The sequence below is a fragment of the Corvus hawaiiensis genome, chromosome 6 (assembly GCF_020740725.1).
Source record: "Corvus hawaiiensis isolate bCorHaw1 chromosome 6, bCorHaw1.pri.cur, whole genome shotgun sequence".
Classification (NCBI taxonomy): Eukaryota; Metazoa; Chordata; class Aves; order Passeriformes; family Corvidae; genus Corvus; species Corvus hawaiiensis.
Window position 1 is genome coordinate 65,337,307 of NC_063218.1, and position 20,770 is coordinate 65,358,076.

Here is a 20,770-nt window from a genome sequence, read left to right on the forward strand (position 1 = left end):
GCAAAAAACGGGTATTTTAAGGCTTCACAAAACAGCTGGCAAGAGCCACCGTAACGAGGGAGTAAGGAAAGGACAGTTTTACCCATTTTCCATTTAAAGGTTGGCACCGGGATCCCGCGATTCGCTCAGCCTACATGTGGTGTGCCCGCCAGGAGAGGTCCTTTTGTCCCCGAAACCACGGCGTCCCTCGGCTACACCCGCGCGCGTCAGGGCTGCGCAGAGATCCCGCCGGGATCCAGCAGCATCCCAGTGCTCCTTTGCAGCTTGCACCGGCAGGAATGTCACGTCCTTCACCGGGATCGACGCCCTCGGCTCCGCTGCTGCCCAGATTGGCAGGGTGAGAGCCAAGTGCCCTCCCCTCCCACTCCTCCACGCCAGGCTCCAGCCAAATCCCATCGCCCTCGGTTCGTATTCCAAACGAGCGTCTTCAGTGTCAGCCTGGCTTCCTTCATGGAAAGGGACGTGTGTTTCACACAGAAAAAAACCCTGTACCTACGCACACGGGTGCTGCTGAGGGGATTTATGGAACAACTTCAGCAAGGCTGGGATTTAGCAGCACTTTTCCAGGTACCAACACACCTCTTCCTGCAAGGACCGAATTTAACAAAAAGCTGATTTTCTCCGCTGGCCCAACACCACCAGCCGTGGGTTTCTGCACGCGTTTTATGGACTGAGACACTCAAAAATACACAACACCACCAGGAGCGGGGCACGACAGCTTCAGCTTTCTGCCAGGATCACTGGGAAGAACATGGATGGAAAGAGCCTCTTCCAGGATTAAGGGAGGGGAGAGGAGGAGGTGGGGTCCATATAAACAATGCTGATAACCGGAGTCAGGCAGGAAAGCTTGCCCGAACACGGTGGGCTCCCAAGGTGCTGGAAAACACCTCCCAGAGCACCCACCAGGCAGGACAAGCTGTCGGGGTCAGCCCTAAGGGTCCTGCTCCTGGAAAGGCGGGGACCAGGACAGGGAAAGGAGGTGCCAGGGCCAAAAGCCAGCCTTGAATCCCCGTTACATTGCCAGGAAACCATTAACGGTAGGGCCACACCGGGAAAACACTGGCAGCCTATTCCAGCACCGGTATCGGCGACAGAAGAGACACGAAAACAAGACAACGCGTAGCAGACAACTCGGATATCCCATTCCTCAGGGCCCCCTCCATACCCCATTCCTTCGGGGACCCCCATGTCCCGTTCCTCAGCCTTTCCATATCCCATTCCTTAGGGCCCCCTCTGGCCCACGCGCAGCCCCGAACGGCGTGGGGGCCATGCCGGGCGTCTCTCACCAGAAGAACGTGTTGGTGCCGTCGTCGTACACCTCGGACTCGGTGCTGCGGCGGGGCCCGGCGCCGTCCCGCTCGGCCCCGGGGGCGCCGCCGTTGGGCTGCGCGGGGGGCGGCGGCGGCGGCGGCGGCGGCTGCTCCTCCAGCGCGGCCTTGCCCACGTTCCCGCCGTGCGCCCGCCGCTCGCCGCGCCTCATGGCGGCGGGGGGGGGCACCGGCGGCGGGGACGCACCGGGGGTGGGGTGGGGTGGGGAGGGGACACCCCGGGGGCCGGCGGGGCCGCGGGGCGGGAGGCGTGAGGCGGAGCGCGCGCGACCCCGCGTCGGCGCGTGCGCGGGGCGGCCGCTCCCGGGGAGGGCGGGGCCGGGCGGGGCGGACCCCACCGTTGCCGTGGCAACCGCGCGGCCGCCTCTTCCTCCCGCCCATCCCGGCCGCGTGACCGCCAGGCGGCGCCCTCCGCCGCCGCCGCCCCTCAGGGGAGAGCCCCGAGCCCCTCAGGGCGCGACCGAAGAGCGCCAATTAAACAAAATGTCTTCGTTCTGCGCACTCGCTCCGGAACTGTGCGGGGAAAAGCGTCCTTTGCCGGGCTGCCGTGCTGCTCTCGAGTACTCCCCACCTTGGGGATTCCAGTTAGTCCCGTCCCTGACGCCGTGGCTGTCCCGATCCCCGCGTCTTTGTGCGATGAGACGTTAAATGCCTGTTACGTATCTGCGTTTTGCTGGCAAAATAAAAGTGTGTTTTGCTTGGCAAAGGTTTTTGTTCCCACCCGGAGGGTCTGGCCAGGGCTGGGGGTGCCTGCAGGGTGCCCCTGTGCCCTCGGAGTTGAAGAATTCCGGAATTCCTCGACCCTTCCCAAATTACCTTGGTCAGGCTCCTCGTCCGGAATGTGCCATGCTGATCCTGGATGGCAGGCAGGGAGCTCCGGCTTTCTGGAAAGATCCGGGCATGGCAGCAGGCACCAGGGATGCTGCATGGAGGAAAGGGAAAGTCCTGCGGGAGCAGGGAAACGAAACGAGGAAAGAAATTAGAGGAAACATTTACAGGACTGCAAATAATCAAGATGGTCCCTTCCCACCCAAGCTATTCCATGGTTCTATGAAACACTGAAAGGGAGCAGGGTTGGATGGGACACTGGGAAGAAATCCCAGGAAATGCTGAGGCCCTGGCACAGGGTGCCCAGAGCAGCTGTGGCTGCCCCTGGATCCCTGGCAGTGCCCAAGGCCAGGCTGGACAGAGCTTGGAGCAGCCTGGGACAGTGGAAGGTGTCCCTGCCCGTGGCAGGGGGTGGCACTGGACGGGCTTTAATGTCCCTTCCAACCCCAACCATTCCAGGACTCTCGGATTCTGCGGAATAACGGAGCTGGCCACAGGAGGGCAGCAGCGGGCTGGGCGAGCAGCGGCCAAAACACGGTTCTGGGACAGATAAAGGACATTTCTGGCTGCTGCACAATCCCCGGCCTCCCCCGAGCCCGAAACGCTCCCTCCCGCACATCCCCTTTATGAGAGCTAGGGGCGCTCATCTTGTTCCAAGAGACCACAGAATGTCTCTAGTTGGAAGGGATCCATAAGGATCAGCCAGTCCAACTCCTGCCCTGCACACACACCCCAACAATCCCATCCTGTGCCTGAGAGTGTTGTCCAAACGCTCCTGGAGCTCCGGCAGCCGTGGGGCCGTGACCATTCCCTGGGGAGCCTGCTCGGTGCCTGACCACCCTCTGGGAGAAAGAACCTTCTCCTACAACCCAGTGTAAGCCTTCCCTGCTTGGAATGAGCACCCAGGACTTTAATTACAAGCAGGGCTTCACCCCAAACCACATCCTCTGCTCTAACGTATTGACTGTAGCTCCAAGGTTAGCGATGGATCCAGACAGACCAGGATTTGGGTGAAAACACCCCCAGCTTTACAAGAGAACACAGACATCTGCTGCCATTTTAGCACCATCCTGAATCAGTGCCTTTGCACCCTCAGAAGAGGAGCTCGCTGTCCAAAAGCAGGAGGTGGACAGGCAGCCTCTATCCAGCCACAGTGGTTTCACACACAAAACCCTTCAGCAGTCTCCTCAGGTGGGAATTACCATCTCCACATCCAGCCAGGACTAACAGGTCACAGAGTGCTCCTGCAGCTTCCCTGCCAACACTCGGTGCAGGTCAAACCCCTGCCCAAGGTGGCTGGAGCCCAGTGGGTTCAGGTTTGTGACCAACCCAGCAGCCACGGAACTGATCATATCCTAAATAATTCCCTCTGCTCACACAGGGTTCGTGTGGCCGCAATACCTTGGCACAGGTACGAGCCAGAGCTCCACAACACCACAACAGCCTGGCAGGTGCAACATCTCCCTCCCCAATTTCAGCTTTTCCTGCTGCTGTCCTCAGCCCCAGTCACCCAAGAGCAGCAAATGCAGGAAGGGAGGGAAGCACTGGAAGAGGGTCAGCATCGACCTGCTCGCCTGCCTTGCTGCAAAAGCAGCTAAATCCTGCCCAGGCAAAAGCAAATTCCTCCTAAACAGGAACAGCAGCAGCACAGTCTCCTCCGAGTGCCACGAGAGATGCTGCAGGGGCTGGATATACCTCGGACAAAGCCAACCTGCAGGCACAGACTCACCTTCCCCGCTGGCTGGTGACACCCATGGGCTTTTGGGACTGCTGCTGGGTGCACGAACTCCTGGGCTGTCCAGAGAGCCGAGTCTTTCTCAGGAGGGAGAAGCAGGAGCGTGGGAGGAGCGCCACGGGCTGTTCCTCCCACAGGTAACCCCATTTCCCTGGAACACGGCGGCGCTCCCGTTGCAAAGGCCTTTGCTCTGCTGTCGGGTGGAAAGCCCTGCCTGGCAGGGCTTCACACTCTCTGGGTAAACACCACACGCTCCCAGAGATAAAGCCCGTTCTCCGCTCCCAGCTCGTGGATCACCCCTGGAAGGCTGAAGGTCTGCCCACACCTTGGTTTCACACACAGCAGGACATTGGGAAGACAACTCTTTTTTTCCCCCTGATAATCCCCAGGTCTGGTTTGGCACCTGTTCAAGGCACAAAGCCGCAGGGTGATGGTAGCTTAACTGGGATCACCACTCTGAAAATGCTGGCTGCCTTTCCTAGCAGGATACAGCTGGATTACCACCCCCAGGACCTAGTTTATTTTACAGCAGCCCACAGGAATGCTGTTGGAGGGCACAAGGGAATCCAGAGCAGTTGTTCACCATCCTGTTATTCCCAGGAAATGCTCTTCTTATTTGTAAATGAAAGCAACAAGCCCCCCAGAAAACAGGTGTAAGGCAAGACGTGGCTTACGCATAACCCTTTCACTCACTTTTTAGAGTAACAGTTCTTCCCTGTTCCAAAGGTCCAGATTGGAGATGATTCTTTCCCCCTGCTCCACTCAGGTGAGATGCCACCTGAAGTCCTGCACCCAGCTCCGGGGTCCCCAGCACAGGAAGGACAGCGGCCTGTTGGAGAGAGGCCACAGGAGGGACACCAAGCTGATCAGGGGAACGCAGCAGCTCTGCCATGAGGAAAGGCTGAGAGGATTGGGATTGTTCAGCCTGGAGAAGAGAAAGTTTCGGGGTAACCTGACTGCCCCTTCCAGTACCTGAAGGGAGCCTGCAGGAAAGCTGGAGAGGGGCTTTGGACAAGGGCCTGGAGTGACAGGATAAGGAGGAATGGCTTCCCACTGCCAGAGAGCAGGGTTAGATGGGATATTGGGAAGAAGTTCTTCCCTGTGAGGGTGGTGAGGCCCTGGCACAGGGTGCCCAGAGAAGCTGCGGAAGTGTTCAAGGTCAGGTTGATAGCACTATTACACATGGGGGGGAAAAAGCACACGGCTCCCACAGCTGTTTTACCAACCAGTGAGGCATCAAGAGGAGATTTCTAGAGCTTTCCAGAGCTTCTGCTAATAGCTCCTTTTGGCCAGTTTATGGCACCTCTTGGGGACGTCACAGAGTACAGCACACGGCCCTGGCACTGCGAGGGGCAGAGGGGGAAGCAGAGCCCCGGGGCTGACAGGAGGAACTCGGCACTGTTACCTGCGCTGGGCGGTTCTGGGCTTGCCACTCCTCTGGGCGAGGGTGAAGGGCAGCTCCTTTGCCTCCTCCCGATATCTGCCCACTGCCAGGCAGAGGCAGCTCCCTCCCAAGGCAGGCACGAGTCCCACACGGAAGTCACGGCACCACTCGGTTCACATGAGACCTCTGAGACCTCGGTCGAAGGAGGTGGGGAAGGAAACCACAGAGTGAGAGAGCCCAGGAGCCTCCAGCCAGTCCTGCCCGCCAGCCCGCTCCTTAGGGATCTGCCCCGAGGGGCTCCAGGAGAGAGGGGCACCGAGGAAGGCTCTCCGCTTCACCATGCAGGTAGGAACAGAAACTGCCCCGATATTCCCAGGATGCTGCTTTCCAGCACCTCTGAGTACCTCTGGCTTGGAAACACGGGATACACTAACCTCCAATCTCTACCACTCCTCTGCTTTTGGCCTTTAAGGTACAAAATTCCTACCACAGGTGTGTGACAGGGAAAGCAGGATGTGCTGCTGGTCCCATGCACCATCCCAAGGTGTAGTGGGGTCACACTGGCCCCACATGTTGGTCCCAGAGTTCAGAGGTGCCAGCGCACGGATCAGAGAAAGATGGTATGGATGGAGCTTATGTAAAACTAGGAACAAGCACTGCAGAGATGACAGCCCCAGGTGTTCCAGGAGCACCTGGCATACAGCAAGGGCAGAGGAGGAGCTGTGATCTTTTTCTTCTCTACCTTGGAAGAAAAGATGTGGGTTTTTCTCCTGGAAAAAGCCAGGCAAACTCTCCAAGGTCAGGGCAGGTAGTAAAGGTACAGGTCTGCCTGTCCAAGCAAAGGCTGTCCCACTTCTCAGGAAGCCATGGGCTAAGCTGGAAGTGCTCCAAGGGAAGCTGTGTAAGAATCATCCTGGAGATAAGAGCAATTTGATCATCTCAGTGTGGGTGATGGGAACCACCCAATCCCACACCAATCCATGAGTGGAAAGGAAAACCAGGATGCCGGATCCTATCCAGGTCCTTATCCTGAGTTACTCACACGGGTGACTCCGCACCCAGCCCAAGGGTGCCCGTGGCCATTTCCCAGGAGGAACGCTCAGGGCAGCGGGTCACCTGGCCAGGGGACAAGGACCAGTGACACACTCAGAGGCACAGAAACCCACTTGAACACGGACATTCCTGCTTCCCATTGTGCCGGTCACTTCTACACCTTTGCACCGCGGCACCTCCACATCCTGTTCCAACCACAGGGCAGGGAGGAGTGAAACTGAAACTATCCTTCCTGAGAGCAGGGATGGAGTCCAGGGTTCCTACTACCACTGCAGAGCCCAGACGGTCCTACCTGCACCTGATCTCACTGCCCTGCGAGGTCAGAGCACAGCAGCCACCATCAGACAGCGTCCCTAATTCCCAGGAAAAAAACAGTTAGGTGTGAGAGTAACAGTGATCTGAAGTCCCTGCCCTCTGCGGCTACCCCTGCCCAGACATCCCTGCCTTCCCATCAGGACCTGCAGTGGCAGGACAAGGGGGAATGGCTTCAAACTGCCAGACAGCAGGGTTAGATGGGATATTGGGAAGAAATCCTTCCCTGTGAGGGTGGGGAGGCCCTGGCACAGGGTGCCCAGAGCAGCTGTGGCTGCCCCTGGATCCCTGGCAGTGTCCAAGGCCAGGCTGGACAGGGAGGCTTGGAGCAGCCTGGGCCAGTGGAAGGTGTCCGGGCCCATGGCAGAAGGTGGAACTGGACAGGCTTTAAGGTCCCTTCCACCCAAGCCACTCTGGGATTCTGGGATTCTATACACACTCCATATGGCCTCAAAAGCAAGCTGGGCACCCGCATGGCAGCCTGAGCCCCAGCAGCTGCTGGGATGAATCCAACACCCCATTTGTGAGCCCACCTTGGTAACCACTTCCCAAGGAAGTGGACATGCTGGCTTAGACTCCCAAGCAGGACTGTGCCTGCAGGCATTGGAGTTGGGAGCCACCTGGGAACAGAAGGTGTGATGCCAGCAGATCCCTTCACCTCATCTTAAGCTCTACTGGGGTCAGCAGCAGCAGGAACAGTGTGCCAAGGTGGCATTAGGAACACCCAAAAACATCCCCGTACCCAAAGGATGGCTTCCCCTCCCCATCCCCATGATCGCAGGCAGCACTGGCAGGGAATTGCTGCAGGATGAGGCTGGTGCACATGGAGGCTGAGAGAAACCAGCCAGGCAGGAATGAGCCAACATGACAGCAGAGAGTGTGCCAAGCCAGATCAGTGCCAGCATCAGAGCACTCACTGGCAGTGGGTAGATCCCAGAGAGGCTCCCACTCCCTCCCCTGTGCCCAGAGAGGGGCTCAGACTGGGATACAGGGAACTGCTGCACCCAATCCTGCGCCCCAGACCTGGTTAGAGCAGACGACAACACCAGTACCCTCCCTCTGCCTCTTGCCATAAATTGGATACCTTTTATCCAAGAGAAGTTCTGACTCTTGGTACATTAGCACCTCTGGGGGAGAGCACCCCTCTCCTCAAGCCTTTCCGCTTCTCCTTCTTGTCACTCAGTCTCCTCATGGCTCTTGTGCTTCCAGCCCTTTCCTCACCCCGGCCTCTCTGTTCCCATGGCCTCATTCTCCAGTGAAAGCTCGGGATCCAGATCTTACATCAGGGCACAGTTGCAGCACCACAGCTCTGCTGCGAAGATTACAGCTGGAGGAACTCGTCTGGCTGGCCGCTCTTTCAGGTCACAGTGTCTCTGGTGACACTGAGTGACAATATTCCCATCCCGGGCAGCTCCCTCCCACTGCTGCGCTGTGTCACCCTCCTGGGGAACAGCGGCGTAACTGTTTGTGGGGACACACCACGAGTCACACCAAGTTGTGGGAAGATCCCCCACAGGGGCAGCTGATGGCTTAAGCTGAAGGACAGCAGGGTTTGATGGGATATTGGGAAGAAATCCTTCCCTGTGGGGGTGCTGAGGGCCTGGCACAGGGTGCACAGGGAAGCTGCGGCTGCCACATCCCTGGAAGTGTCCAAGACCAGGTTGGAGCAACCTGGGATAGTGGCAGGTGTCCCTGCCCATGGCAGGGGATGGGACTGGATGGGCTTGGAGGTCCTTTCCAACACAAACCATTCCACGATACCTGCTTTGTGCTCCCCCAGAGCTGCACCCTTGGATGTCTGAGTGTAATTACCTGTAACCAGGAAGGTGGGAGCTGCACAGCCGTTCTTTCCAGAGCCACTGACACACAGGAGGGAAACAGGGAAAATCCAGAGTTCAAGCAGTGTTTGGACAACACTCTTAGGCACGTGGATGCTTGGGGTGGTCCTGTGCAGGGCCAGGAGCTGGATTCAATTATCCTTGAGAGTCCCTTCCAACCTGGGATAGTCTATGGTTCTACGATCAGCAGCTCATCCTCCCCTCTCTGTCCCATGGCTGCAGTCTGAGGCATCCAACCTGTTTTCCAAGGGCTCTTTTCACCTGCTTTCCTGCAGGGTTGTGCCAGCCTCCAAGTGTCCGTGCTCCACTCTCCCTTCACCGGAATTTAAAACTACCTTCCTCACCCTCCCCAAAAAGCCAACAGTGCCCTATCTGATAGGAACAACTGGCAAATGGAAAAGGCCGATTAAAGCCTGTAAAATCCACTGTAGCATGGAGAGAGAGAGGGTGAAGGGTGAACACTTCCCCGCCACAAACATCAGGGCATTGGGTGAAAGAGCTGAGGGAGGGTTTTCCTCCTGGTCCAGATCCCTCACAGCCCCAGGGTGCTGTTGGGCATGATGAGTTCTGGGGAGGCTGCACACCCTCCCAGGGCAGCAGTCCCTGCAGCATCCCTAAACACAAATCCCTGGCTGGCTCGGGAAGACCCCAGACTGGTGACCAGGAGCATGTGGGAGAAGGTTTCACACAAACCGCGTCTTACCTTCCTCCCTGGGCGTCCCTTCAAGGCTGCTGGAAGAGAAAAACACGGGATCTCCCAGGGAGCCTGCTGAAGCCATCCCTTCACTGGTTTTCTTTTCAGCAGGATGGAATTCTGCTGACTCCCTTCAGGGAATCTCCTGTTGAGGACATGGAGCCCTTGGCCTTCCCGGTAAGCTTTGCTCCTTCTGCACCCACAGCGAGTCCAGCCCAGCTCAGAGAGGGGACAAATCCCAATTTCCCCTGCTCATTCCCAGTTCCCCTCTACACAGCCACAATGAGGGTCCAAACCTCTGAGAGGCTGGAGCTGGGAAGGAGAGCTCTCAGCTTTCCATCCCTAATAATTCCCTGCTGGTTTTGTGGGCAGAATGAAGAGAAGTGGGATTTTGTCCTGGTGAGCGACATCCACGAAGTGGACAGCAAGAAGGAGATCAAGAGGAGGAAGTTCCTGGATGAGCTGAGCAAGAAAGGCTTCACCATCAAGGTGAGGGGCTGTGGGAGGAAAAGGCAGCAGATACTTGGCCTGGCTTGGGCTCCTGCATCCCAGGAAATGGGAGAGGCCTGAACCATTGAGCTGTTCACCATGTCAGAGCTGGAAAATAACCCACTTGCTCAACCAGCAGAGAGAGACCCCAGCCCCAGGACTCACACAGCCCCTCGCCCTTCCAGCTCTGGCCCTACCCTGCCCCTCTGGCCCTGTTTTAACAGCCCTTCTCTTCCCCTCACCAGAAAATTGAGGACACAAAGCTCTTTTATGGAGTCCGTGCCCCGAAGGACATCTTCCAGAAATACCAGCGTCTCCGCAGGAAGGCTGACAGCAGGCAGCCAACCTCCAGTGACCACGAGGATGTCGAAGATACTGCCAGGTGGGTGCTGAGCTGATTTCCAGCACCCTGCACTCACTGTTCTCCACACCAGCATCCATTTTCCAGCTCGGTTCACAGCTGTGCCAGGCTTTTCATTTTCCACAGAACCTTCCTGCACCTTCCACATCCAAAGCTGATGGCTTCTGACTGCCCACATTTCTCCCTCCCTTGCTTCCCTGGGTTTTAGTGCACACCTTCTCCCTTCTCTGCCCTGTTTTCCTGAGCCACACAACACAAGTCCCTATCCCACAGCAGCCTCCAAACAGAGTTTCTCCTTGTTCAGGATACGGATCGTGAACTTCATTGTGCGCAACACCGTGACGCCTGACTTTGGTAAGGGAACGGGGATCACAGGGGTGATGCTCAGCCTGGATCTGCAGGAAGAATCCTGCCACGTGGTGGGCACTGGCATCTCAACTGCCTTGCCATCCTGGGGTGAATAGAAAAGGGGTGCTCAGACAAGACAATTTACTGCTGCATCCAGAGGCTGGGAGATGTGCACTGCAGGAACCAGCAGTTCCTCTGCTCTGTCTCCCCAAATCCCTAAGCCTAACCCTCTTCCCCTTCTGCTCTGCTCCCAGAGAAGCTGCACGACCTGATGAACAAGAAGGTGTTTGAGGCAGCCTTTCCCCTGCACGAGGTGAGGCTGAGCACACAGCGCCTGGGAGGAAAATCCAGGAGAGATGGAGGAGCTGGACAGGGTGGGGGGGACCTGTGGGTGACTGGGGCTGCACCAAGAGCTCGCTGGGTGAAGGGCATGGCAAAGCTCCCGGCAGCTGCCTTGGAGCTGGGCAGGGCATTAAGGGTGCTCTGATATTCCTGCATCCAACCAACTTCTCTGCTCTCCAGAAAGAAGAGATAAAGAGAATACTAAATGAGAAGTGGGCTCGCTGGGGAGTTTTATTTAAGGAACAGTCAATTGAGGCGATCAGGTAATACAGGCACGAGAGGCAGATCTTTCTAACCAAGAGGTCCCATGTGAAACCCAGAGGGCTCAGTGCCCTTTGCCAGGCTCCTGCATTGTCTAAAAAATCATTAGTTTGAACCTGGCTCTTCTCACAAGCACTGGGCTGCCCCTGCAGCTTCCAAAGCTCTTAGCCTGAGGGTTATCCCTGTGGCTCCAAGCTCCATCTGCTGATCCTGTAAAACAATCCCCGTGTCTGTGCGGACTTAAATGAACCCATTTGGTTTTCAGCCACGTTCAGAAGGCAGGAGAGGTGGGAACGGAGCATCAGTGCTGCACACCCAGCCCGGGGCTGAACTCGGGGCAGTAAAGGCAACATGGGGCTCCTACAACCACATGAAATCCCAGGAAAGACCACAGCTCTTGTTTTTGAAAACTAACTCCATGGGCAGGGGCGGGAGGGCAGAAAGAACGTGTTATTTATAAACCTGCCAGGGGGCTCTGGTAGAGAGGCGAGATCTTAAAACAGAGGCGCATCTCTGACAGCTGGCACAAAGTTAATTCCTCTGGGATACAGGGCTCCCCGTTCCTCAGTCAGTAGGTCATTTCTTATCCGTGACTCCTACCTGCTCCCCCACACCATAGAAACTCAGATACTGCCACCATGGGCATTTTCTAGTGACTCCCAAAATCTAATCTCCTCTCTGGCCACACCTCATCTTTCCTCCTAGGTGCTATTTTGGAGAGAAGGTGGCCCTGTACTTCGCCTGGCTGGGCTGGTACACCTACCTGCTGCTTTTCGCTGCCCTGGCTGGGCTGGTGACCTTCGTGGCTGGGACTACTGTTTTCAGTTCCAGCCGGGTGAGGTAAGGCCCTTGGGAATGCCAAATGCACATCCCGGTCATCTCTGCAGGTGGCTCTGAGCCACCCTTGTCCCCCTTGGCTTCCCTCCTCCTTTCTCTCCAGCAAGGAGATCTGTGACGCCAACACCACCATCATGTGCCCACTCTGCGACCAGAATTGCTCCTTCTGGGTCCTCTCTGACACGTGCACCTATGCCAAGGTAGGGAACCCCCTTCCCAAGGCAGGCTCAGGGTAAAGGATGGGGAAACACTCCCAGCTCATGCTGCTCCCACATCGCTAAAACAAACCCCCACCCTGGATCACAGCCTCCATCGACATCATGGAATATTTTACCAGCAACAAGCCCCAGTGTCCATCACCTTCCTGCGTTTTGCCCTCCTGCAGCACCTTTACCTGTCTCGGGGGACATGAGCACGGCAAGATCCCGAGGTGCCACAGCGCCTGCACCTCAGCGCCCCATCACACTCTTCCTTCATCTCTTCCAGGTCACTCACATGATTGACAATGAGGCCACAGTGGCGTTTGCCATGTTCATGGCCCTCTGGGGTAGGTGTCCATGTCTGGGTGCCCAGCACACGTGGCTTGGAGAGGGAGCAGAAGGTGGAAAACAGGACACCAACATAGCTTCACCCTTTGGGGGGGGGGGGGGGGGGGGGGTTATACATCCTCTGCTTCCAGGGCCTTCAGCTCCCCTTCCAGACACAGCAAGAGACAAAACCATTGTGGTGCTATCCTCCAGCTCCCCAAATATTCCTTACCTGAAGCTTGTCCTACCTGAAGCTTCCTCTCAGCACAGCCTCCCCCAGCGTACCCAGCAGTTTTCTAGCAGCTGCCCATAAATGGCCACTGCCACAGGAAGGAGGGGCCTTCAGACTCCTCCTCCACCTTCCCAAATCACTGCACGGCCTCTTATTTGCTGTGGGATGATGGGATCCCATCACTGCCTTAGCTACACACTCATCTGGCTTTTCCACAGCCCTTTCCTTGACCAGCCACCCCAGGATTGGGCTGGGTGTCCCACCCGTGAAGCCACGGCACGGTCCTGGGTGTGTCCGTGGGCTGGGTCACACGGGGACGCACTCAGGAGGGTCGATCCAATAAACAGAAGGGGTGGCTGGAATTGGAGTTGGAGCGGCGTGGCCTTGCCAGGGTGCAGCACAGGACACCCATTCCACCTGAAAAGTGACTTATCCCAAATTCCCTGCAGACACTAGAACAGGCCTGGCTGCCAGTGAAAGCTCACCTGCACTATCCCCATTCCCTCACTGCTGCCCATCCAGGGCCCTTCCAGGTCACCAAGGTGCAGAGGGGACTGCCTGTCCTTCATGGCCCAAGGGCAGTCCAGGCTGGTTCACCATCAGGTTGGATGTGATGTGACTCTCTGGGAGACAGAGGAGTGGCTTTCAGAGCCATCCCTAAGTGTCACTGCACTTTCTCCTTCCCAATCCAGCCACTGTATTCCTGGAGCTGTGGAAGAGGAAGAGAGCCACTGTGGTCACCAAATGGAAGCTGCACGAGTGGGATGAAGATGAGGTGAGGACATCATCTTTCCTGCTCGGTGCTTCCCTTTTCAGGGCAGGAGTCACCTGCACCTAGAAAAGACACATCAGAGGGATCCCCTGCCCAGACTGAACTCAATCAGGCTGGGCCATGCTGTTGTGGGTTGGGTGCTCACCCCTGTCCTTCTTCAGCACTGCTCATCCCATATGTCCACTGACACAAGGGGCACAAAGAACTGCTGGGTCCTTTCTCTCCCATTCTTAACTTTAATTTTTTTTTTTTTTTTTAAGGAGGAGCTGGCTCTGCAGCTGATCAATAACTTGCAGCACAAACCCCGGTGGTACCAGCACTCCTACTTCCGCAGCACCGTCATCCTCATCTTGGCTCTGCTGCTGGTACGTGCCAGGTGACCACGGGAATGTTTGGTTTAAGGGCAAAGGCACAGACCAGGTTTTTAGGGCAGTTCCATGCCCATCACGAGGATCCCGGGGCTTCCTCGTGCTCGCACCTCACTGTGCTGAGGGCAGGAGCCCCCCACCCTTTAGGGACATGGGCTGAAGGCTCTGCTCTTGCAGTGAGGATCAAGGCAAGGACACGGAGGGCAGGAAGAGGCAAATCCCAATGCGCTTGTTCCCACAGTGGGTCAATGGAGACTGGTTCAGGTGGAGACACAGAATCCTGGAATCATAGAATGTTAAGGGTTGGAAGGGACCTTATCTAGTCCCAACCCCTGTGCCGTGGGCAGGGACACCTCCCACTACCCCAGGTTGCTCAAGCTTTGTCCCACCTGGTCTTGAGCACTGCCAGGGTCAGGGCATCTGCAACATCCCTGGGCAGCCTGTTCCAGTATCTCCCCACCCTCACAGGGAAGAATTTCTTCCTAACATCCAGCCTAAATTTCCCCTCTTTCAGTTTGTACCCGTTACTCCTTGTCTTATCACTACACCCACCTCACGAACCTGTCAGCCTCCACCAAAGGGCGCTGGTTTGCCTTTGAAGCCACGTCCAGAGCCCTGCTGAGGGGACCATCAGGTGGGATGGAACACGTGGCCTCCGTGGCTCCTGACCCCACCTCTCCCTCTCCACAGATCATGATGCTGATTGGCATCGCCCACATGCTCGTCATCTACCGGGCGGTGGCCACGGCACTGTTCATGCAGAGCGAAGTGAACCTGCTGAGCAAGCACGCCGACACCATGGCTGTGATGACGGGGGCCGTGCTGCACTACATCACCATCATCATCATGACCAAGGTGAGGAGCCACATGGGGTGCCTGGCAGGATTTCTCCACGGCCAGCCCTCCCTGCTCATTGTGTCCCTCTGTCCTGCAGGTCAACCGGCATGTGGCCCTCTTCCTCTGTGGCCTGGGTAAGGGAAATGGGGTGTGTGCCACCTGCGGTGCCCTTTTGTCCCTGAGTACAGCCAGCCTCCCATCCCCTTCACTCCCTTCACCAGCACAAGGCAGCTCCCAGGCAGCTCCAGCCCGGGAGGCCAGCAGCCCCCCAGCACACACTCACCTGTGGCCCACATGCTGTCCCACAGCCAGCTTTGCAGGGACAGTCAACCTACAGGGCTGAGACCTGGCATGAGCAGGAAGCCACCCCAGCTCCAGGAGAGGTCACAACCTGGATTTCCTCCCAGTCCTAAGGCCTCTTCTCCCTCCCAGAGCTCATGGCTCTGAGGGACCTGGACTGACCTCCATCAGAGGGCTCAGGTGGAGGGCAGAGAAGGCTTCACAAGGGGCAGACACCCTTCAGACCTTCAGAGCTGCGGTCGCACCCATGGGGGCACAGGGCAAGGTCCCACTGCTCTGTGACTAAGCCCCTGGGCATTGCTCCCTTTCCTAGAGAAACCACGGACCTTGTCCCAGCAGGAGAACAGCTTCGCCGTGAAGATCTTCATCTTCCAGTTCTTCACAAACTTCTCCTCGCTCATCTACATCGCCTTCTTCCTGGGACGGTGAGTGGAGAACACAGGGCAGCCAGGGTTTGGGATGGATGTTGCCCAGGGTGTAAGAACACCCCAGCCCCTCTACCCTCCCCACCAGGCACAGAGGCCCCATTTGGGACTCAGGAGGGCCATGACCCCATGGATATCACTGTTGCTCCCTTGCTCAGGATCAATGGCCACCCAGGGCACTATGTGCGCATTGCTGGCCGCTGGAGGCTGGAGGAGGTGAGGCACCCACTCTCTGACCCCCCAAACAACTCCTCCTCTTCCTTTCCCTACCGCCCAGGGAGCCTCTGGGAAGCTCAGCTTTCTCCCATAGCACCTGCCAAAGGGTCCCTCGGGCCCACCCACCCTTGTTGTCCCCTCCAGTGCCACCCCAGCGGCTGCATCACCGACCTCTTCATCCAGATGGCCATCATCATGCTGCTCAAGCAGACCATCAGCAACATCATGGAGTATCTCATCCCGTAAGCTTCCCACACTGACACTTTTCAGAGAGGAACCCTGGTCGTTTTCCTTTTTCCCTTCCTCCAGGGATGTGCCGGCAGCAGCCCAGCCCTGCTGTCCTCTTCAGGCAGCCACACAAATCCATCTCTCCCACTGCAGCTTGATATCCCACCAGCTACGGAAGAAGCGCAAGCGCCCCAAGAAGAGAAGCATGATGTTAGGAGAGGAGGAGGAGGCAGAGGACCCTTGCAAAAGGAAGTGGCTGAACAACTACGAACTCAATGACGTCTACATCTTCAGCTTGTTCGACGAGTACTTGGAGATGGGTACGTGGGGCAGGGGGCAGATCCACGTGCACTCCTTGGCTGGGGAGTCACAGATGCTAGGGAGGCCGTACGCAGGCAAGGGAGAGCTCTGAGCCACAGCCCCACACCCCGTCCCCCTCCGGGAGCCCTGGGATGCCAAGATCATTCCCAAAACAGAGAGCAGGCAACTGTGCTGGCCTCGGGCCCTGCCTCGGACCTTCCTCTCCTTCCAGGGCCACAGCTGTAACCCCAGGGTGTGCCTGTGCCTGGCTGGCTCAATTATCCCCACAGATCCCACTCTCTGACAGCCCTGTGAGAGCTGGGCGTCCCCAAGACATGGCTGTCTCCCCCTTCCACCCCTGCAAACCCCCTGACCCAAGCCACAAAGCAGGACAAACCCAGTGCTTCACACCAGCACCTGGTGTGTCCCCCTCCACAGTGATCCAGTACAGCTTCACCACCATCTTCGTGGCAGCCTTTCCCCTGGCCCCGCTGCTGGCCCTCATCAACAACATCATCGAGATCCACATGGACACCATCAAGATGACGCGGCTGCACCGGCGCATGGTGCCCAGGAAGGCCAAGGACATCGGTGAGGGGGTCCTGCCAGCTGAGCCCCTGAGCACCCCATGGCCATGGGACAGCACTGGGAGAGCTGTGGGTCGGGCAAGGAGAAGCTGCTTCAGACCCTGCCAGAGGCTGAGGGGCAGCTCGGAGGTCCCTTCCTTGACCTGGCCATGCCAAAGCTGTCCCTGAGCTGGAATGGTGGCAGTGAGCTGGCAGAGAGACCTCACCGGCTGCTCCTCTCCCGCAGGGATCTGGCTGCAGATCCTAGAGGCCATCGGCACCCTGGCTGTCATCGGAAACGGGCTGGTGATCGCCATCACCTCTGACTTCATCCCTGTGCAGGTCTACAAGTACATGTACAGCCCCTGCACGAGGGAGAACCACACCAGCATGGAGTGAGTTCAGTTCCGGGACAGTCCCTGCCCACAGCATCCCCACGGCCCTGTCCCCACAGCTGTGTCACCACCTGCCTCGGTGCCACCACCGCAGGAGCGTGAGGCAGCTGAGCTGTGCCCCAAAGCGAGGTGGGGGGGAAAGGGGAGCAGGGGAACATTCCCACACGGCATCACCTTCAGCCTCCCACTCACATCATCCCTGTGGTGGGTGAACTGACTGGGAAGGGCAGCATGTGACACTGGAGAGCTGCAGGATTCCCAGGATGCAGGTACATGCTCTCTCCTGCCCTCTCCCTGTTCCTCCGAGCCTTGGCTGCCTGACCAAGTTCACTCAAACTGGACAGAAGCCTCCGAGCCCTCCATTTTCACCAGTCTTCGTGAAAGTGGGTAGTGAGAGCCCCAGGTGGGTTCTGCTTCCCCAAGACAGGAGGGTACAATCCATGCTCAGCCCGGTCCTTCCCCACAGCTGCTCCACCGGCTACATCAACAACAGCCTCTCTGTATTCCGCATCCAGGACTTCGAGCCCCACACCAGGGTGCTGCCGGAATTTAAGGGGCACCAGATCAAGGAGTGCAGGTAAGAGCAGCCCCCTGCCACGCCCCGCCCCTCACCGGGACATCCGGGCTGGAATGGAGGGGCCTGGGCTGGCACCGACAGAGCTGTGCTGCAGGTACCGCGATTACCGGGATGCCGACGACTACACCTACACCGTCCAGTTCTGGCACATCTTCGCAGCCCGGCTCGCCTTCCTCATCATCTTCGAGGTGAGCACCCGGGGAGCCAGGAGAGGGCTGGGAAAGGGGTTGGATCCGTGCCTTGTGCCCGGGCTGGGAGCCCCTGACTGCCTTTGCTTCCCACAGCACGTGGCTCTGTGCGTGAAGCTGATCGCAGCCTGGTACATCCCCGACGTCCCCCAGAGGGTCAAGAATGACATTCTGAAGGAAAAATACGAAAATCTCTGTAATGAATCAAGGTGGGTGATGCCCTGGAAGGTGCCAGGTTTCAGGATTTGTCTGCTCTGGGGCCCCTTTTCCTTTAGAAAAAGAGAAGCTCCAAGTTAAAACAAGAAGCGATTTTGCCAAGGGAAGGACTTTGCCCATGTTTTCCATCTAAACTTTGCTTAAAGAGAAAGGATTAAGTATCACAGTGGGAAACAGAACCATTGTACCTGCCCCAGTGCTGCTGTCCCACACTAAGCCCTGCTCTGGCAAGGGCTCAGCCTGACCCCCCTCCATGGCCACCCTGTCCCAGCTGCCACCCATAATCCCGATGGGAGCAGACAGCAGGGTTCAGGAAACACCTGTCGTGGTTTGACACTGGCCAAATACCAGGCACCCAGGACAGCCACTCACTCACCCTCCCCTGCCACAGCTAGGCAGAGGAGAGAAAAAATTAACAAAGGGTTCATAGGTTGAGATAAGGACCCGGAGAAAACACTCCAAGGGCAAAACAGGCTCAGCTTAGAAGTACAAAGTGAATTTAACACTAACAAAACCAGAGGAGGAGGATGAGAATTAATAAGCCCTTAAAAACACCTTCTTTCCCCCAGCCCCTCCCTCCTTCCCACCAACAGTGCGGGAAAACAGGGCACGGGGGTTTGGTCAGTTCGTCACCTGAGGTTTTCTTCCACTGCTGAGGGAGAGGAGTCCTTCCCCTGCTGCACCGTGGGGTCCCTTCCCACAGGAGACAGTTCTCTGTGAACCTCTCCAGCGTGGGTCCACCCTCACAAGCAGGAGTCCTCCCAAAACTGCTGCAAAGTGAGTCCCTCCCACATGTACACAGTCCTCCCAAAACTGCTGTGGCGTGGGTCACTCTTCCACTGGGTGCAGTCCTCCAAGGCCAGGCTGCTGCAGCCTGGGAGCAGGGCACCCTCTCTCCACCGGCTCTCCCACTGGAGCACAGCCTCCTCCACGGGTGGATCTCTGCATCCCCGTGGATCCCCAGGGGCCGCGGGTGGATCTCTGCATCCCCGTAGATCCCCAGGGGCTGTGGGTGGATCTCTGCATCCCCCGTGGATCCCCAGAGGCTGTGGATGGATCTCTGCATCCCCCGTGGATCCCCAGGGGCTGCAGGGGCACAGCTGCTCCACCACGGTCTCACCACGGCCTGCAGAGGAATCTCGGCTCTGGCTCCTGGAGCACCTCCTGCCCCTCCTTCTCCACTGCCCTTGGTGTCTCCCTGTTGTTTCCCTCATAGGTCTCACCTCCTTCTCTTCTCTGACTAGCAAAAAAACCCTGTGGCCCTTTTTGTTTTGATTTTCTTCTGAAATCTGTTATCACAGAGGCGTTACCAACCTCTCTCACTGGCCCAGCTTTGGCCAGCAGCATGTCCATCTTCAGAGCCATCGGGGACTGGCTCTGCTGGACATGGTGGAAGCTTCCAGCAGCTACTCGCAGAAGCCACCTCTGTGGCCCCCCTGCTACCAAAAACCAGCCCATGCCAAACCAACACAACACCACACTGCCACAGCTTTCCATCTCTGCCTTCCTATTGACTGTGGGATTTCCCACAAACAGGGGTTTCCCACAAACAGCCTGTCATTCTTTCTCCATCTATTTTGGGAAAAAGGCCCTGTTCCCGCACAGAGTGCTTTTCCACACCTCCCAACTCAGACAGTTCCCTTCCCAGCACCTCTCTCCTCTCCTCTCCTCTCCTCTCCTCTCCTCTCTCCCCAGCATGATGGAATGCGTCTCTGAGGTGTAGCCACCACTCACCAAGGAGAAAGAGAACACGGACTCGAGCCCCTTTCCCAGCCTGGCAGTGCTGCGGGTGCTGGATGAACCCCACAACACAGGGCCACATGTCCCATCTGGGACCGAGCTGGACTTGAGCTGGGAAGTGATGACAACACAGTGGCTTCACAGGAGCAGGCTGCTTTGTGACTTGGGAAGGAAGGATGCTGTGGCAGAGCCAGGATGTGCCTCCCCAGCACGGGGAGTGGCTGGGACAGAGCTGTGGCACTGGGGACAAACCCAGGGGCAGCAGCCGGCTGCTGGGCTGCAGGAGATGACCGGGCTCCTTGTCACTCACTTCCTTAAGCACAAGAAACACCACTTTACCTCATTCCAGGCTCCCTCTCCAGCCCTCTTTTTGCACCTTGGCCTCTTTTTCCACTGCCTTCCGTGACCTCCCCACTCTCGAACCACTGGGGAACCCGAGTCCCTCTTTCAGCACACTCCTCCCCGGCATGACTCCCACGTGGCTGCCGCTCCGCCCTGCTGTCCCCATGGACACAGCTCCACCCTGGTGTCTCCATGGTCGTTGTTGCCTTGTGCTTAACTCCGGGCTCAGCCGGGTGCTGAGAGTTGTTCCTGGTTCGGCTGCCACCGGCCATCGGTAAATAAACACAACACCCACGTGGACACGCAGACCGTCACCTGCTGCCTGGTATTGCTCCTGCCTTCCTCCTCTGCCATCCCAAATCATCCCCCTTAACCTTTCCTTGTCTTACTGGGGACAATCACAGCAGGTGGGAGCTGGCTGGTGGGACATCAGCCTGGTAAATGTGCCAGGATAATGGAAACACCTGGGGAAAATGGGGAAAACACAGCAAATCCCAAATGATAGGGTTATCCTACCTTTTCCTTTGGAGACACCACTGCTGGCTGCCCCCCCTACTCCAGACAGAACGGGTTTGTCTGTAGCAGGAATGGGGTGACACCCCGGGGCTGGACAGGTGCCACAGCTCAGAGAGGTCTGACAGGGGATCCCAGAGGCAGAAATGGGGGGCAGCCCCCTCCTTTCCCACCGGTAGTGATCCCAACCTGGCCGGACACCAGCCTGACACTGCCTG

General features: G+C 57.6%; 2 protein-coding genes across 3 annotated transcripts in view; one reads left to right on the forward strand and one right to left on the reverse strand.

Annotated features, from left to right (window-relative positions):
- PTDSS2 (phosphatidylserine synthase 2) overlaps positions 1 to 1,499 on the reverse strand; it is a 30,012-nt gene extending 28,513 nt beyond the window's left edge. The window contains exon 1 of one of the 2 annotated variants that reach the window (XM_048306732.1): positions 1,287 to 1,499. In XM_048306732.1, the coding sequence (XP_048162689.1) occupies positions 1,287 to 1,480 (194 nt within the window). In that variant the 5' untranslated portion in view covers positions 1,481 to 1,499. Of the gene's footprint in view, positions 1 to 82; positions 277 to 1,286 lie in introns of those variants that run through there. The other variant, XM_048306733.1, reaches the window with a different exon arrangement.
- Positions 1,500 to 5,300: 3,801 nt separating this feature from the next.
- ANO9 (anoctamin 9) lies at positions 5,301 to 20,389 on the forward strand. The gene is made up of 24 exons (XM_048306673.1): positions 5,301 to 5,620; positions 9,281 to 9,349; positions 9,545 to 9,661; positions 9,907 to 10,043; positions 10,327 to 10,376; positions 10,625 to 10,683; positions 10,893 to 10,975; positions 11,679 to 11,813; positions 11,914 to 12,010; positions 12,297 to 12,357; positions 13,262 to 13,344; positions 13,602 to 13,706; positions 14,400 to 14,564; positions 14,644 to 14,680; positions 15,160 to 15,271; positions 15,430 to 15,487; positions 15,632 to 15,729; positions 15,869 to 16,035; positions 16,454 to 16,606; positions 16,829 to 16,976; positions 17,443 to 17,553; positions 17,648 to 17,741; positions 17,838 to 17,950; positions 19,653 to 20,389. Exons 1-24 carry the CDS (start codon positions 5,615 to 5,617, stop codon positions 19,678 to 19,680), a joined length of 2,286 nt encoding a protein of 761 aa, XP_048162630.1. The 5' UTR covers positions 5,301 to 5,614; the 3' UTR covers positions 19,681 to 20,389.
- Positions 20,390 to 20,770: the final 381 nt, after the last annotated feature.